The 19,270-nt window shown below is 34.5% G+C and overlaps 1 protein-coding gene across 2 annotated transcripts in view; it reads left to right on the forward strand.

Moving 5' to 3' along the window:
* LOC144436108 (cytosolic carboxypeptidase 6-like) overlaps nt 1-19,270 on the forward strand; it is a 41,541-nt gene that overhangs the window by 7,385 nt on the left and 14,886 nt on the right. For both annotated transcript variants that reach the window (XM_078124798.1, XM_078124799.1), the window contains exons 5-8: nt 711-927; nt 5,220-5,259; nt 5,903-5,992; nt 9,954-10,068. In XM_078124798.1, coding sequence (XP_077980924.1) covers nt 711-927; nt 5,220-5,259; nt 5,903-5,992; nt 9,954-10,068 — 462 coding nt within the window. The remainder of the gene's footprint in view (nt 1-710; nt 928-5,219; nt 5,260-5,902; nt 5,993-9,953; nt 10,069-19,270) is intronic.

Genomic DNA, 19,270 nt, shown 5'->3' on the forward strand with positions numbered 1-19,270 from the left:
CTGACAATTTTATAATTTTAATGTGCTGATAAAAGCATTTAGTACAAATGTTAAAAATGTGATAGATTTGGATAAAACCGTTCTCAATATGTTGATCCAATAAGTAATACTGCAAACATATCATTTCTACTTAGTAGTTGTATTCTTTCAAAGTGTGACAAGTATTAACATGTGACCGACTACTTGTGCTGTGACAAGTGTTCACACAATAACATTGCTATGACATCTGAACAAAGATAATCGATTCCATGTATGAACAAGTGTGTACTACAATATTTTGTAATAATGTTAGTTTTTATATATATATACAGCTTACAGCTATCCCACACTGTATATGTTAAGTATTTTATATGCCACTTTCCCATAATATGCTTTTCAATTATTACCCACTGTACGAACCTATAATGTTACCCTGCTCTTCAATACTTCTTTGACTTTGGAACATATAATCCATTGTAGCCTCTGTATCTTCATAAAACATTCACATTACGACCTCTGTCCTACCAGGTACCCATTTATACAGCGCTGCTGGGTTGACTGGGGCACAATTGTGGTTCAAATCTCACCCCACAATTTCAACCCTTCTGTTACAAACAACAGCAGTGAGACATGATCCTGCATTTGCAGATTCCAAACCACCATCTCTAAAAATTCAACCATCATAACTCCATATTAAACAGAATGTTATTTTACATTTTTTTTCTCCACAGGCAAAGAATACCTGCAAAGAATGTATATTACTACAGATGTCCTGACCATCGTAAGAATTACGTACTTTCATTTGCTTTTGCATTTGATCGTGAAGACGATGTGTACCAATTCAGTTACTGCTATCCATACTCCTATACAAAGCTACAGACCTACCTGGATACTATAGAGAAAAGAGACGTGGACTATTTTACAAGAGAACTTCTGTGTCTAAGTGTGGTAAGTGTATCAATGTCTTGGTGTGGTACATTATTGCCATGGTCAATAATTCTTGGTACCAACCCACAGCATTTTATTTCATGTTTGAGGGTCTTCCAGAGGTATTACATTATTTGTGTGCTACAACCATTAACACACGTCCAGGAAACAGCTAGACAAGTACTTGGAAAAAAAACAAGTGACTTGACGTATGAACCATATGATGAAAAACAACATGGACCTGACAAATCTATGTCAATTGTGGATTAAGAGCTGAACTTAGAGGCTTAGCAGTACCTGCATTCAGAAATAAGTTTTATGATATAAGATAAATAAGAACAAGAAGGTTGACTTATATTCTCCTACGGTACTATGGTAAAGCCTGTGGACACAAGATCAGATTGAAACCTTAGGTTATACTAGATTAAACTGCTTCAGCCTTGGAAGTTAGCTCTTTGAACAAGATTTTTTAGAATTAATTTCCTCCAAATGCTTGTAAAATGTAAAACTTGGAAGCAAAATGCTCCTAAAGCTTAAAACTTTGGAGCAAAATAAACTAATATATATCAAACTTTAAATCTTATCAACATTATTTGTCACAAATGTCACATTTATTGGTTGAATACAAATAATTATCAAAGTTGTTGAATGACAATGTTCATATTAAAGCAAATTAAATGATTTCTCATCATGAAAATAGTCAATATGCAAGGTCCTTGAAGTGGGCTTCAAAATTTGTTTGTCGAATGCAGCTAAAAGTTGAATTTTCACCTTTTCAAATGCCAGTAAATTTAAAATCTCACCTGTTGAATGCAGGTATTTATACAAAAATTCACCTGCATTGGACCATTTATCACCCGCAAATGCCAGTAATTACCAGCAACTTCTTATGCTGTGCTTGTGAGTTATAACCAGTATGCCCTCTACCTAGTGATAGCCAAAGTTTGTTGTTGTGGGATAATATGAAAACTGGCATTTTTTGTGAGTCACCACATACTAAGAGATAGGGAAACACCAAAATTTGGTGCGTCACTAGAAATTGTGTGTGTCAGTGACGTGTCAAATTGGCTTAGAGGGCACACTGGTTATAACCTTTCTGAGTCAGTGTTCCATCTATTTATCTATCTATCTATCTATCTATCTTAGTATCTATCTATCTGTACATCAGAATTTGGGGTATCACATTCTCATAGCCATTCTTTACCAGTGCATATTCAGTTTGTTGGAACTATTAAGTATTTTTAAGCACTACGTGATGTAGCTGTACACGATACCACAGACTATTACAATATCTAATTTCATCAATTGAAAATATGAAATATGAATGCTATTAAATTTTAATGAAGGGAATTTATGATAATAAAGTATTTACAACTGGTAACAGTAAATGTTTGTCCTGAGTATATATGTTTAAACATAGTATATTATTGGACATTAATCATCAAATATTATCAACATGCTGTAGGATGACACAAGTACCATGATTAAATACACACTGTTTAAATCCTTTTACAGACGACAGTATCGGAAGTTTATAAGTACCATAGTCGTCTTTATTCAGAAATAGATATGATTGTAGTATGTGTTTATGGTAGGTAGTCCCATCGACATGTTCAAACATGTTAGAGCTCATGCTGGTATATTGCACTGTTTTCCACAGTTTGTATTACTGGGCAGTGTACCCTCTAATGGTATCCAAATTTTGTTGTTGTGAGTCAAAATGAGAAAAACGGGGATTTCTTGTGAGTCATCACATAGTAAGAGATTGGGGAACACCAAGTTTTGGTGCGTCACTAGAAATTTTGTGCATCAGTGGCGCGTCTGATTAGCTTAGCGAGCACACTGTTACTGGATATATTATATTTATTTTGATCCAACAAGAAAAGAGAAAAGTGAAGGAGAGAAACTGAAATGAAAAGTTTTTAACTGTAACACTAGAACTTTTATAACTTGACGCGGGAGATAAAAGTATGTATTTTCGGTCTGGAAGATTTGGAATAATAACATAAGCATAATTGAATGTGAAGCACAGGAAAATTTCCACTCTAAAGTTACAGATTGAGGACCTTTAAGTTATGCTGTCTTGTACAACTTTTGATGTAAATGCAAATTAAAAGTTTTAATTCAAGTATTAGACTCTAAGACAGGGATACCATTTGTGTTTTGTTTGTCTTGTATATGTCTGTCATTGTAAGATATTATCAAATTGGTCTATTTTTATGAATTATGGAAATAGAAAACTTTGAAAACAGATCATGTAGTGAGGTCAGCTACATGTCATAGCATGCCTGGTGGTACTCTAACAAAAATAACTTTTCATTCAAAATTATGTATCTGGAATAAAACTTTTGTATTGCTATGTACCAGGTAGCCTCCAAAATGATATGGTACGGGGTAGTACAGGGAATGGAACCTAAGGAAGCTCTACCAACCCCCACCACGCACTCCCTCTGTAACCAGGCTAACTACCAAAATAATGGTACATTGTTTGCTTGCCCCACCCTCCATTCCCAACCCTAGTTCCCCCAAACTGTTGTTTACTAGCAAAAACAATGTAAAGATGTTTTATTCTCACTAACCACTCAGATGAGGATAAGAGTCTTGTTTATTTTCATACTTTGTGTGTCCATATAATATGACAGAACCACATGACAAGTGAGTGCAAGTGTGGCATACTTGGGGTATTTGCACGAGTGCTTGCAGTGTTCTCTGCGTCAGTGCAGCAGAAGACACTGCAAGCAGGAGTGCAGATACCCCTGAGTACCCACACTGGCCCTCGCTCTGCATAGGGTTCTGTTATTATTACATAGGTTTATCCAAAACAACAAATTTCCATAAAAATTACACTATGCGATCATGCACTTTCATGCAGAGTGAATGATTGTGTCCTCATTTGCATATCATTTGCATGCAGGTATGCAGTAATGTTTTCAGTATTGCACTGCAGTGCAAATACCACTAGTATGAGTATGCACTGGTGCAAGTAATCTCTGATACATTTGTATGAATGATTAAGTGCACATCATTATAGTAGAAAATCTATGGATTATTGCATCATCATTATTACTTGTATTTATGTCCAGTCATATGCAACAATTTATGAATGATTCTTTTGATAGATTTAAAACGTGTCCAGTAGTTTGTATAAGTTATATCCCGACATGTCAGTTTTATTAACAAGTTAGTACGAGTATCTCTGTTTACATGATGTTTGCTTTCCAGCTGTTTGGAGCATGAATTGTATTTTGGAAATGTACACTTTTTCCGTTTTCAGAATACAAGATACAAACTTAAAATAATATAAATAATACATGCGCAATCATATTAATAGATTGTGTGCTTTGCATGGTTCAATTCAATATTTTTACTAAGGTTTTGAAAAGTAAAACCGTTTTGCCAACAGTAGTCAGGGAGGGAATTGTATAAACTTCCACACATTTTCATACCTGGTATGTCACTTGTTTTGCAATGCTTGAAATGTGAGTCCAAATCATTCCAAATCAGCATAATTTTTCAGTTTTTCATAAATTATGCTTGGGGGAATATAATCATTTTATTCCCCTATATTTTACTTCATTCAGCTAGAAAATATTCATAACCTAAGGGTTTGTCACTACTCATCTAGCGACTCATAGTGGCAAGGCCCCCTTAGGTCACTGTTATTTTGCTTGGCTGAATATCTGAATAATTTTTTATAGGAAACCCTAAGGCTGGTAAAAAGAACCAGACAGTGAAACTTTGCTACATTTAACGTACTTGGTACTTACAACCCTTGTCAAAAACACATACTGAGCCATTCTTATATAATCATATTTCAAGTATTGCAGAATTAGTGATGTAGATGTATGTTGCCATGGCAATTGACTTAGAACAACGAGGGTATAAAGTTCATATCTTTCATTCAATCAAATCAACAGAGCCTACACTTGGTATAATTAGATATTATTTCCCAATATTTTTCTTCTACTTCTACTTATAATACTCCTCTCAACCAAGGAAAATATGAATGACCTAATGGGGCCTTGTCACTACGAGTCACTAGACGAGTAGTCACAACTCTTAGGTGATGAGTATTTTCTGGCTGAATGAAGCAAAATTCATGAAAAATTGGGAAAAATAAAATGGCGATTTGGAAAAGTTTTGAATCAAATTTTGAGCACCGCTGAACTGGTGACATAGACAAGGGTTGTGTTGATGTAAAATGACCAGGGCATATAATCCATATTTTCTGTTCAATTACAATATCTTGACTTGTGCATGGTACAATGCACTTTATAATGTGATTCGATAATCATTTTTCTCTATCATTGCAGCAACAAAGAAGATTGGACCTTCTTACAATTACTTCACCAGGTAAGAGTTTTTTTTTCTTAAAAATTGTTTGATTTTCAACGATACAAACTGAAAAAAAGACAATAATGTTTAATGGGAGATTTTTTCAAAATTGACATTGATGATATACATATATCATTATACCATTCATGTCCCAAATTGAAAAAAGATATGGAATATATACTGTGGTCGTTCTACGTCATGACCACGCATGTCTATGTCACAACAATGTATGTCTACATCACTGGTTATGCCATGTTCGAAATATGAGTCAAAATGTTCAAAATTACCATTACTTTCCCCAAATTTTTCTTTGATATTACTGGCGCTGGCAAAAGTATGTTAATATTTTTCTTCATTTTATAACCGGTAAATACTCGTGACCGAAGGGTTGTCACAAAGGCCCCTTAGGTCACTCGTATTTTCTTTGGCAGAACGAAGAAAAATATTGGGGAATAACATCAAATTATCACTGCAAGTAGTTGTAAACTACAAACGTTTGGCATTGTCATCAAGAGAGCTGTTATAATTGACTAGTGTATAAACTGGTACCATAAAGCTACATTACAATATCTGAACAAATGTTTTCCTTATTTTTCATTGAATACTAGTATTAGTAGATATAGTTCTATCCTAATTATTGACAAAATTATCTTTTATTCAGAAAACTTGGATCCAGACACACCAAAGAAAGTGATATTTGTGACTGCCCGGGTACATCCTGGTGAAACCCCAGCGTCCTTTGTCTGTCAAGGTGAGAGGTCAACTCTAGTAAGATGTAGATCCCATCAAATGTCTTTTGTGAAAGGACATATGATTGATAGAGGATTGTCAAATTGTGGTCAGGCAGTAATGTTGACACGTCGATGTCACTGATACTTCCTAATAGTAATAGGGAACTTGCCAAGCAGCCATCTTGAATATCCTGAATGGTGCATCATGGGAAATGTGATAATAAATATGAAGCAATCAGTATTGTAAACAGTATTGTTACGTTGTAACCACAAATAATCTAGTCATGGTTACCCTGACCATTGTAGGAGGTTTATTCTATTGGTAGCTCCAGATTAGGTATTACGATAACTACAGTTAATCCCATAATCCTTTGTGTCTAAGCATGCTCAGTCTGGATTGAAAGTTCCCTATTGTTTGAGTAGGATTACAAGACCCATGTCAGATAAGGATGAAAATTAGGGTGAAATTAACAGTTGTTTGGCAGAGCTCTAGAAAAAGTTGATCCTGGACAAAAGAGATGTCTTTCCTAATCCACGTCTCCACTAATTAGATAACACTAGTGTCTAAACCTGGGATCCAAACATTGGGCTTTAAACATCAAACAGTCTAAAACTTATGTGATATCCTGTGTAGAAAATAAAATTGGGGGGGGGGGGGGGCAAATCAAACTTTTTCTCATCAAGTGGAAACCTTTATTTTATCAGAGTGAAATATTAAATAAAATTGTTCAGATATTTGGATTAGTTTATTTATCTCTTTTGCACAAAATTTGAAAGTTGTGTAAAATCTAAAATGCTTTCTAATCCAAATATTTTAAGGTAGAATGTGCCTTGAGAAAAATTTTCCCTGAAATTCATAGGGAAGCTTGTTCCAGGTCCTTTAGAAATGGTAAAGAGAAATTTTAATGTTCACTGTCTTGTTTTCAAGAAAAATCAGCTATCTGTTGTTTACCCATAGAGGTTAGGTAACATAGTATATATTTGGTTGCCAGATTGTATTTTATAAGGCAAAAAAAAAAAATTGTTTCTGATCAGTGTGCACATCACGTAAATACTCCTGCGTCAGTCTTTTTTTGCGTGTGTGTTGTCCAGCCCATGCAGTCTGCAGATCCATGGGGAAACACAAAAATAACCCTCCCTATTTCAGTGAAAACAACTGCAGAGCCAATCATCAACAAGCAAATGACATCTGACCCCCCCCAACACACACACACTTGCTCTAAAGTACTGAATAAAAAGAACAGTAACTGGTTTGTTGAGAATTTTAAAAAAAAGCGTGTCATCACACCATTTTAGACAAACTGCCCTTACCAGAAAAAATTCAATCTTTCTTTTTTTTCTGGCCTAATGGCCTTACTTTGATATCAGTTTGACCTCTATTTTAAAGTGGCCATATGGGTGACGATTTGATAGTTATTTTGGATTTTCAATTTATGAAACAATTTTATCATGGCTTTGTCCTTGAAAGATCAATGTGAAACAACATATGCCAAGTCCTTGTTTTTAACTCAATACATTACAAAATATTTATAAATGTGTAGAATGATTTTATTGTATGTACAATAACAAACTGTTTACACATTGTTTAGTTTTTTTGCAACATATTGAGTTATAATCACAAACATGGGCAATGTTTTTTTCACATTTATTTTTCAAGTAGGACGTCATAAAATATAAATTTATAAATTAAAAATCCAAATGAATATCAAATCCTCATCCATATGACCACTTTTAAAAATCTGAATTTAACTGAGAAGGGGTTAGAATTTAACAGCAAAAGTTGACTTGCGAGGTACATACTACTACATAAAGACAAGTCTTGCAGTACTAGTTTAGCTCATATGCAGAAAGTGAAGTACATGAATTATAACGCAGTGTATTTTAAACCCTGGATACAGTCTAGAGCTGTCACAAATATAACCAAGTTTGACAAGTAACAGATAAATGCTGTACATCATGATAAGAACTTAATGGCTACCACCAGAGAATCTTGTATCAATGCATCACTTCTCTTTGCCATCCCCATGGTATAAGTCAAACTCTGTAGTTAAACGAAATATATGAATAATTCATAATGAAGGGATCATACACCCCAAGTCATAATATAGCTTTTGTAACATTTCCAGTCTCCTGAAGGTATATATCTTTCAATCTTCGTTTGAATCTAAATTGTTCAAAATACTAATGGGTATGAAAAATTACCAATCATATGAAAACAGTTTGACACACTGAGTTTCATGAGATTAAAAAAAAAAGGACTAAGTCAGACAACATGTACAAATAAATTATGAATGACAATGCAGGGAGACTGGAGACAAAATGTACCATATAGTCAGTTTGTAGGCTATATACATCTATACTTTCCTGATAGAATATGTAGTTGGGAGGAGAGTATTAACAGCAAGTACACAAGAACTGTTCTTAGTTTCAACAGTTCAATATACTACATGTATAGCAGCAAGAATCCCCAAGACTTAGGTTTTATGTGACATTTAAGTTTCAACTAGAACCTGAATTATATTTACAAAGTATCCACATATCCAGGTATAAAATAGCATTTAGCTAAGTTCCGTTGTTTAAACAAACCATACTTTAGCTATTGAGACTGGAAGACATGTTGGTAAAGCTATCACGGACAGAACATGTATTTTTTGTGAAAATGAAGGTCTAAATGTTCTTGAAAATTAACTGCATGTTTTGTTATTTTGTCCTTTATACCAGTCTCTTAGAAAGGAACTAATACCAAATTATTTCATACAGTACCCAACACGAGATAAAGCAATAACTTTACTTTCGACCAGCAATCAACTTACACTTTTTCATTTGTCTGTCTTTGTATTTAAAGCGTTCTTACTCAGAGAGAAGACGTTACTATCTTTGTAATTTTTATTTTATTTGTCATTGTGTACCAAAAGTTACTGTAATATTTAACCTCTTTTCGTTGAATGATAGGCGGTGGCCCTATTCTTTTGAAATAAATCAAAATGTATAGCAGCAATCAAGGTTTCAATTTACTGAGATAGACGCAAACTAAAACTGTTGTTGTTCGCTATGGTAGATTACACGAGTGGGTGATAGTGGTGCCTGGATATAATCACCCTGTAATCAAAATAGTGTAACTGGAAGTTCCTAAAATGTACATTGTAAGATCATGGATGTCATCAAAAACACCACCCTACTGTGAGCATAATTAAACCAATGTCCATTCTGATAGCTTATATCAACATATCACAACAATAGATTTGGTTTGTGTCTATCTTACTTAGCTGAAAGCTTGGTTTCTACGATATACCTAGCTACACTTTAATTTAATACAACTGTAGAATATACACTTAGATAGTTGGTATATATACAATATGTTGCTAGTAGATATACAGGTAGATGACTGGTATTTACTATGAGAAAGTGCTGTGCAGAAAACACGGCAAACATGAGTGCAAATACCTCCTGAGTACCCACTCATGGTGTCACACATCATGGGGCTCTGTTATGTTTATCCAAAAAAAATATGATTGCGTATTCACTTAAATTTGTGTACACAGACCAATATCACTTATTTGTAGACAGGTATGCAATAATCTGTTTGATTTTGCATTGCAGTGCAAATACCATTACTAAGTGCAAGTGTACTGATGCAAGTAATAATGGCTTCATATACGACAATAGGGAACTTGCAATCCAGGCTGAGCATGCTCAGATGCGAAGGACTAAGGGATTATCTGTAGTTATTTTTATACCTAATGGTACCATGGTCAGGGGAAACCATGACTAGATTATTTGTGGTTACAAACAATGTAACAACATTGTTTACAATATTGATGGATTCATATTTTATCATCACATTTCCCATGATGCAACATTCAGGATTTTCAAGATGGTGGGTTTACAAGTTCACTATTGTAAGATTTTGATACTAGTTGTAATATTGCTGGTATTTTAAATTATTGACCTTTTATTCTTTGCTGTATTTGCTAACTACAGGTGTTATAGACTTCCTTGTTAGTAACCACCCTATAGCTAAAGTTTTGAGAGAACATGTTGTATTCAAAATAATCCCTATGTTGAATCCAGATGGTGTCTACCTTGGCAACTACAGGTAAGGAAACTTAAGAATTCATCTGTAATCACTCATAAGAACTCATAAGAATAACATTCTCTCAGTTGAAAAGTATACCCTTTTCCATACCTGAGGGCAGTAAAAAAGACCCCTCCCCCCAGTATTGCTGTCTACTCTATGACAGTTGTTTCTTGGGTGTTTGGAACTTTAGAATTGTTACTGTATAACCTACATATCACATCAGTACAAAGATGCTAGCATGGTGGATTGATGGATAGGAGGATACATGGGAAAGGTACATTTTTAGGGAGAAGGATACATGGGAAAGGTACATTTTTAGGGAGAAGGATACATGGGAAAGGTGCATTTTTAGGGAGAAGGATACATGGGAAAGGTACATTTTTAGGGATGCATGTCAGTATTTCTAATTGCTTGTTGAAGAGATTCTACAGGGGGGATTCAATTTGATCCTGTACAGTGCTCTAAATTCAGAAGAAGAAGAAACGTGTCTGAAATTACCTGTAGTAGACAAACTAATGTTTCCAGTTGTCACTCATGTGTCTTACATATGTAATATACTGTAAACTTGGAAAATTTTCATTGAAGACTTATTTTCACTTTTTTTTGCTGGAAAACAAAAATGCAAAACTAGTAGTGACGGAAATGTCTCTTTTGTACATAAACAGTGCACCAGGCTTAGTAATTCATAAAAATTAGTGTTTGAGAACGAGTTGACAACTCTAAGATTGCACAATTTTCTAGTGGCGAAAATATCTAGGTTAGATATTAGATAGAATTATGACCACTAAGGTAATTTGATGTGCCACTGATGTACAGTAATATCTTGTAACCCAAAAAATTGGGAATAATAAAATTATACCTGTGAAAGCATAATTTATATCAAAATTGGAAAGAGGAATCACAACTTTGACAGTTAGAGTCATAATACACACCTTAGAACAAATGATGTAGATGTGTGTTGTGACATAAAACAACCAGGGTATATATCCCATGTTTTTTGTCCGAACACATTCAATTTGGTTTGTGCTTGATATCAGTGCATTTACATGGTTTTGATTATTATGAATGAGAGAATGGTCACAGATGATTACCGATACTTGTTGATAATGTGTTCATTCATAGATTGAGTCGTAGTATGGAAATTTGATGTAGATCGAGTCGTAGTATGGAAATTTGACGTACCCTAACCATAACAATGACTCATCTCATTTCATTTAATGCTTTTAAAGATTAATGATGCAATTTCACGTCATATTTGATAATAACTTCGTACCAACAACAGTTCACTACATATCAATTCATCAGCCATATTACATCACAGTAGAGATGCCATCCAGTGGTTTCCTAGCAACAGGTTCCCGGGGTAACCATAACGAGCTCTACAGGGATTCACAGTCTATGTTGGAGAGGACTCTTGACTTGACACTTGCTATTCTACCGATTAACTGCAACTAACGATGAGCTAATGGTGTATGCAAACAAACTAGTACAGAACCGTTTAACAACGCAAAGTATATCACAGTTTAAACCCATTTAATGACCACTTGGGCAGTGGTATACCACAATGAAAATAGTGATTTCCCATAGGTTTTTAGGATAAACAAGTATTGTACTAGGGTGCAAGTATTTATAGTGTACATTGTGTGATGGTGAGGACTTGTTTTACTGCTACAACTAACGGAAGCTACGGTTTTAGTTGAATTTTGAATACTTAAAATTAGCAAGTGTATATTAGGGTGAAATACTGTCACATATGCAGATGTAATGGAGATTTATTCCGTCATTTAAAATTTAAGAATGAAACACTTAGTTTAGTAATATTTTTGTGAAATGCAGACATGAAATTATTAAAATAGAATATACGAATTATAAAATAACAATATGGAAGGGTGAATTAATTGGTATGGTTTGGGAGTTTTATTTCTGTGAGTAAAACTATGGTGAATAAAGACCCTTGGTGTGTTTTATACAAAGGCTTATAGTTTTTCAAATATTTAACATGCATTTTGTTTTCAAGTGACGGAGTCTCCGAGTATAAGTACTGATGACTCTCGGCTTTTGCATAATCCAAATGATTTTGTCGGTTGGCTTGTCTGTTATTCTAAGCATTGAGGTTTTGTGAAATTTGCATGGTGTTGTAAATGTCAGAGATTGTTGTAGAAATGATATGCAAAGAGCTACAGGGCAGATGTGTTCACCACTATACTGCAGATGTATATTTATGTTGTAGAATGGGAGATTATATACATATATGCTACAGACATACAGTTATACTGCAGTTATACACAGCTACACTGCAGATGTACAGTTATAGTATACTGTAGATATACACAGGTATAGTACAGACATATACTGCAGATGTACACAGCTACACTGCAGACATACACAGCTATGCTGCAGATGTACACAGCTACATTGCAGACATACACAGCTATATTGCAGATATACACTACACTGCAGATACACACAACTGCTCATACCCAGCAGATATGCATTACAGATGTACAGTTATAAGTTATACTGCACAGATGGGTTAACTGTAGATACATACATCTATCCTATAGGTAAACACATCATTGTATATTGCGGCTATACATACATGTAGATACATAGATGTATTTCAGACTTTTCAAAGTCAGTTTACTGTTACCGTTCATTCCCATGATACTACCTAATCGTCTGATGGAAGCATGAGTTTGAGAAAAATTGCAGCTGACATGCATGTAATGAACATTGTTTGAACTGTAGAGAAAGCCATAACAGCACAATAACACACCAAAAACTCGAGAAAGCCATAACATAGCAAAATAACACACCAAAAACCAGGAATTGATGACAAAAAATTTTGAGTCCAATTTCCTTTCTTCAAAATCTGTATTACAAATTCCAGGTATTATGAGTAATTTTTTAGCTGGAAATTCATATTATTTTCTTGAAAAAAACCCCTAGATAAACAGTTCAAAGCAATTCAAATCACCTGTTTCACAGTACATTGGTTCCTTGAGAAATCAGTGAAAGATTATTAGTCGATGGAAACATTTAGCCTAATTAAGACCTGCTGCATTTACTAATGTAGCAACATAGAAAGATGTTCTCAGAGTACTCTCAGCTATGACATGTTGATTTCACTTCGTAGCGGATTAATCTATCCACAGAAACCATAAAACTGACACTCCAGGGAACATGGGATAGAAGAACTTAAACTACGGAGTGTATTAATGGAAAGTGCTTGAAGTAAATTAATCCAAACATCTTGATGCGCATAGAGACTTACAAATTGCTTGTAGGAAATTTGATGCCATAGAAATATTAGGATTGCAAACTAGCTGTTATATTGCTTATGAAATGAATGATGGTGACCAATGAAAAGGCTTGGTGTATTCAGATACTGTCATGGCAGCCAAAGAGGAAAGACTGGTGCCCAATGAAAATGCTTGTTATGTTTGTTTAAATGGCTTGAAAGATGGGGGAAAGACAATGTCAGATGGGTATGGTTGTTGTCTTTGTTAGGTTAAACCTAAGGAGAAAAGACATCACTGAAATTCATCTTTTTATGTTTTGGGTCAAAATGATAAAAAATGGGGTTTCTTGTGAGCCACCGCGTGGTTAGGGATAGGGGAACACTGAGCCTTGTTGTGTACCAGAAATTACTGTGTGTCAGTGGCACATTAAATTGACTTCAGGGGCACACTGGTCACCACATAGTAAGGGATATTGGAAGACCAAATTTTGGTGCATCACAAGAAATAGGGAACTTACAATCCAGACTGAGCATGCTCAGAGGCAGAGGTCTATGGGATTATCTGTGGTTATCGTAATACCTAATCTGGATCTACTGATAAAATAAACCTCCCACAAATGTAAGGTAAGGGTAACTATGAATTGATTATTTGTGGGAATATTGCCACAAATTGTAGATTTGGCATGATGGTCTAAATAGTCAGAGTGGTTGCAGTTTTGAGCCTCACTGCTGTTGTGTGTTTCTGAATGACCTGAGTCATTCAGCAAGATTTGAACCACAATTGTGTCCCAGTCTATCAAACTGTATAAGTGAGGACCTGGTAGGATACAGGTTGCAATGTGAATACTTTAATCCTATGCACTTATTGAGGTAGCAATGGATTGTATGCTCCCACAGAGTAATTGGGGAAGTGTTGAAAGATCAATGTGGCACTATAGGTCCATGCCAAGGGTACTAGTTGTAAAGCACAGTGTGGGAAAGCGCTATATAAAAACTAACATTATTATTATTAAATAGTCATAGCTAGAAAATACGTATTGAACTTGAGTAATGAAAAACGTATTAATCAGCAAAAGGGAAAAGGTTTGCTAAAATTATGAAAACTCTGGTTTGAATCAGTGCTGAATCCATAAGAAAGCTTTCCCTATCTGATTTACCATGACTGTTGTCCACACTGCTAACACCTCAACATATTGCCATATACTTAATGGTATATCTGAGGTGGAAAAAATACTGATTGATCAGCAAATTCAAAGGTAGCTGGAATAAAATGAAGAAATATTTGCCATAGATCTTATTGTATATTATATTATTACATGTTTTCCTGAGTATTTAACCAATTTTCTGGACATATTGCCTTAAATTTGAAAATAGAATGTAATTGGAAAGATGCTCATTTCCTGACAGGTGACTAGCATATGGCTCTGACAACATAATCTTACCATTGAAAATTGGACCTGCCAGACTGGAGGATTTTCACAACAATACATTTCTAACTCATTTTTTTTTTGTAAGACGTATTGAACAAAGCGTCACCTTATCAAGCATGCCAGTATTTTGATCTGATTCGTCAGATGAACCTTTCTAGGACACATCTGATCTTTTGATGTTGTAACATTAACTCTTTCCAATGGTGACATTCATGTCAAGACTCATGTAAAGAAAACTGCCAACTGTCACCTGTCTTATTTCAATTAATGACTTCCTGATTCACAACATTTCTAAAGTGACTGCTATAGATTTGTAGAAATTAGACCGAGTTAGTCGCAAAGATTATGAGTGCGATTATTGCAGATTCAGACGGGTAATGATAGTGTGGCAGCTGCCATATTTTGATGTACGGTAACATTTTAAAAAGAGATATTTTCATTGTTGAAACCAAATGTCAAATAAAAGATTGGATGTGATCAGGTGTGCATACAGCTATTTAACAATAGTTCAGGCAAACACTTTAAGAATTCACTTTTTTTAGTTTTGGGAGGCAACACAGATTGCTCATTGTTTTCATTTCATTATTTGTTACTTAGGCTTAACAAAAAAAAATTGTGTGGTTCCGATTATGCTCAATTTTAGAATAGGTGAAGTAGGTAGATTTTTATTTTTTTTATGTATATTTTTTTTAAATGTGAGTGTCTAGCTCAGGTAGTTATGTTTTCTGTTGTTTTCCATATGGTCTCTGTGTTATTGGTTTCTTCCCATCAGATGTACATTATGGATTGGCAAAACAGTTTTATGTTTTCTTTTTAAGGTTATGTCAGTTTCTGCATCCACTATTTCTTGCGAGACTTCACAATTATCTTGATTTTATTGTTTGTTTCTCAAATAGGTAAAAATGTTTAGGGTCGGCAGTGAAAATGAGGTGGGGTCAAGTAACCGGAACCAAACAATTTTTTACGGCCTTATTATATATTGGTTTGTGGGTGGGGAGGGGGGGAGGCAATTACACACACACACACACACACACACATACATTTCATTGAAAAATTATTTTTACAGCTTGTATTTGGCAAATACACCACCAGCAGACAACTTTGAGACCATGTAAACACATCTAAGAGCACCTACGATATTAGCTATTGACTCGAGTGGCACTTACAAAATTGTGTGTGCCGCCATCTGTTTCCATATAGTATTTGAAAATTCACTTTTCCATCCTTTGTTTTTTCTTCATCTTTAAAATATTACTATACATGATTTAATATGTGCATCGATTTGCAAAAAAAATGACGCTGATTTTTTCATCTCATAATTTTTACACAAATTTGAAATCGGAGATTATTGTGACAGATCAAAGGTTGCGACAACAGTTTTTCAGATCAAGTCTTGACTACTAGACTGGTCTGTGGTTTGTAAAAAATACTAGTATCCACAAAGACGGCATACTTGCCAATGCTTTAAGCTGGTGACATCAAAGGGGAAGCCGATCTGTGTTGTCACTGTTATCTGTCTAGGTGTCAGACAGAGTATGTATAGTCTTATAGCAATTACAGTAGTCTTGTCAAAACGCAGGATTAACATATCGGTCAAACCATGAGATCTACTTGGTAAACAATAAGATTACTACTTGTACAACTAGATAGCTTCTACACATCATGATTAGTGTAGTCACCTCTAAACTTGTTATATGAAATGGAAAATAAAATGGGTTTGCTTGTACCGAAACTACACATACGGTATATCTGCTAACTTGTGCATGTCTCGTAACTGTTATGCTAAATATATATGTGTTATATAATCTGGAGGTATAGTAAATCGCTTAAACCTCTTAGGTTATGTGAATTCTTGGCACCTGCAAAAGCATTTTACCTCATGTTAGAGGGTCAAATTAAACAAGAAGGTCGACTTCTTCTCATGCGCGCCTATACTAACGCATATGAAGCGTTTGGAGTGGAAGTTATGGTGTCAGCCAAGAAATGGAATGTTCGTTATTCTTATGAAGTGCCTAGGCAGTAATATTCTATTTCAGGTACCGAGAGTTTAACAACTATAAAACAACTAAGTGTTTATATCAAATATATACTATATAAGCTACACCAACGATCACTAACATTTTTGTCAAATTTCACTTGTGGTCAAAATGATCTCTGGGTCAAATTTAAGATCTGTGGAACAAAATGTGTCATACATACATACATACATACACTAGACAATGGTGTGTTCATATATGAATATTATCATGGTTTTTATGTTGGCTCTTAGAGAATTTTTTTTCTCCAATTCTTTGATATGAATGCATATACATCAGTCCTGGCCAAAAATATAAATAACTTTCATTCTGAAATTAGCTTAAATATGGAACCTCAAATAAATGATTTCGCCTAAGTCCTTCCAAAAACATATTATCCACAAGTTAACAACTAACTGACAAATCAACAAGTTGTGAAATTTGAAGAGCTTCGTTACAATAGCATAAATTCAATTCTAGTCTGCGACTGTGGAATTAATCCATAAGGTATTTATATCAATTTAACTCTCTAGTACCTGACAAGGTGAATCTGTTGTTAATATTACTTTGCATAACAAATGTTCTTTTACTAACAACATTTGCCTAACAAAGAGGTGCTTATCCATCAACTCATCATGACAATAGAAAAGGAAACAGTGTATCAAATGTATGACTCTATTGTTTGTAGCATCCAGGGTAATCTGTGACCTTGCCTACAAGGTTAGGCAACACAAAGGGGAGATAATACTTCACAGTCAATATGACAGTTATTCATATGTATAATATATAGGATTATTAACTGCCACAAATATTACCAGTGAAATGGCAAAAAAAACGACGAATGCTGCTATATGAGCTGGCCAAGCCATGACCACTATTTTAGATGGCAGGAAAAACAATTATGAGAGTGAAATTTGAAACTACACTCAAGCTAATTAACAAGTACTCCGCTATTAAAGGAATCAGTTCAAAGTATATGCTTAATTCGTGTTGTTAATCCATACACCATTAGTGACGACGGGTATGTTTTCTTGATCAGCTGCTGTGGGTTCACATCTATATTTATGCTGTGACCAGATGTTACAAAGAGATATGGACTAGTAGTAAATGGAATACAATGGTTATTTGTGTTTGATTTGATTACTCCCAGTATTTTATATTGATGATATCACGAAGAGATCTATTGTACAATATCGGATCACATCAACTCATTGAATTGTAGCCCCGTTTTTAAAACGTAATAACATCGAAATGCAATTAAAAAGGATTCTGTCACTGTAGTGCTGGTACAGAGACATACAAGTTTGAAAAGGTATTGACTAGGATTTATTTAAAGTTGCTAAAAGCAAATATATTAAAACGTGCTTCACTGCTACAGTTAATATGTATATATCTGTCGCTTCCAGAGTATTGAGTTGTCACACATTGATTAAGTTGTGTTACTTGGGTTCCTATTTTTGATAAAAATTCTCACATAAAAACACAGAACCTAATAAAAAAAATTGCCTCAATTTTTCCATTATATAGAACATTGTTATTAATCTGTCAAAAAAATGATAGAATATTTTAACGAAAATTAAAACAGATTTAACATAAATATAGAGAATATGAAATAATACGGGAAATATTTGAAGTCAGACAGCAATAACTGAAGAGTTTCGGTCTCCAAACAAAGAATTTAATGTCTGGTCTGAAAATAGTCTTTACAGAGTACGATTTATTTTGCATCGTGTGGCAGTAGTGTCTACCCTTGGTTTGGTGTGTGGTCTACACAGGAAATTTCCTCAAAAATCCATATTTCAGATGCAAACGTTGTATTATTAATATTAGAATAATGAAGAAAATTGAGAGAAAAGAATGAGTAATATTAGTCTGTTTCTATATCTGTCGATGTTTTCAACGATCGCTATCTTCTCCAGTGCTATCACTATCCTCATCTCTGTGTGGAGATGATCGCAGTGATTGTAACGCATAGGAAAGTAGACGAGAGTAATGTGGTCTTTTTTTCAACTTGTTATCTGTAAACTTAGAACATATGGAATTGAAGATCTGTTGTTACATTGCAATCACCCACTGTTTACCGTGTACTGTAGTTTAGACCCAGCTGTCACTACTCTTATCTACTGGTAGTCCTTACTCACTGATTTGAACATAAAAAATAATGTCATCAAATCTGCCACCAGATGCAGTAACCCAATGAGTGACCTCAATCACAGGAACATAAAAATCTGTTTTTTGCGCTCACTTGTAAATTTTGAGTCATTTGTCATTTGATATTTAAAGAAATAGGGGACCTGTGATTGGCCTCTGGCAATATAACACCTGTCAATTAACCAATCACTGGTAGTTTGTCATGTAGATGAAAGGTTTGCATTTATCGTGATGTATAAGTGTGTCTTCTAATGATATACATTTTCTATGGGTGAAAATGACGAAAAATAGTTTTCTTGTGAGTCACCACATAGTGAACAATAGTGGAAAATTTGTGTGGCAAGAAATTGCTGGATGTCAATGGTACATCAAATTGGCTTTGC

This window comes from Glandiceps talaboti, chromosome 6 (genome assembly GCF_964340395.1).
Source record: "Glandiceps talaboti chromosome 6, keGlaTala1.1, whole genome shotgun sequence".
Classification (NCBI taxonomy): Eukaryota; Metazoa; Hemichordata; class Enteropneusta; family Spengelidae; genus Glandiceps; species Glandiceps talaboti.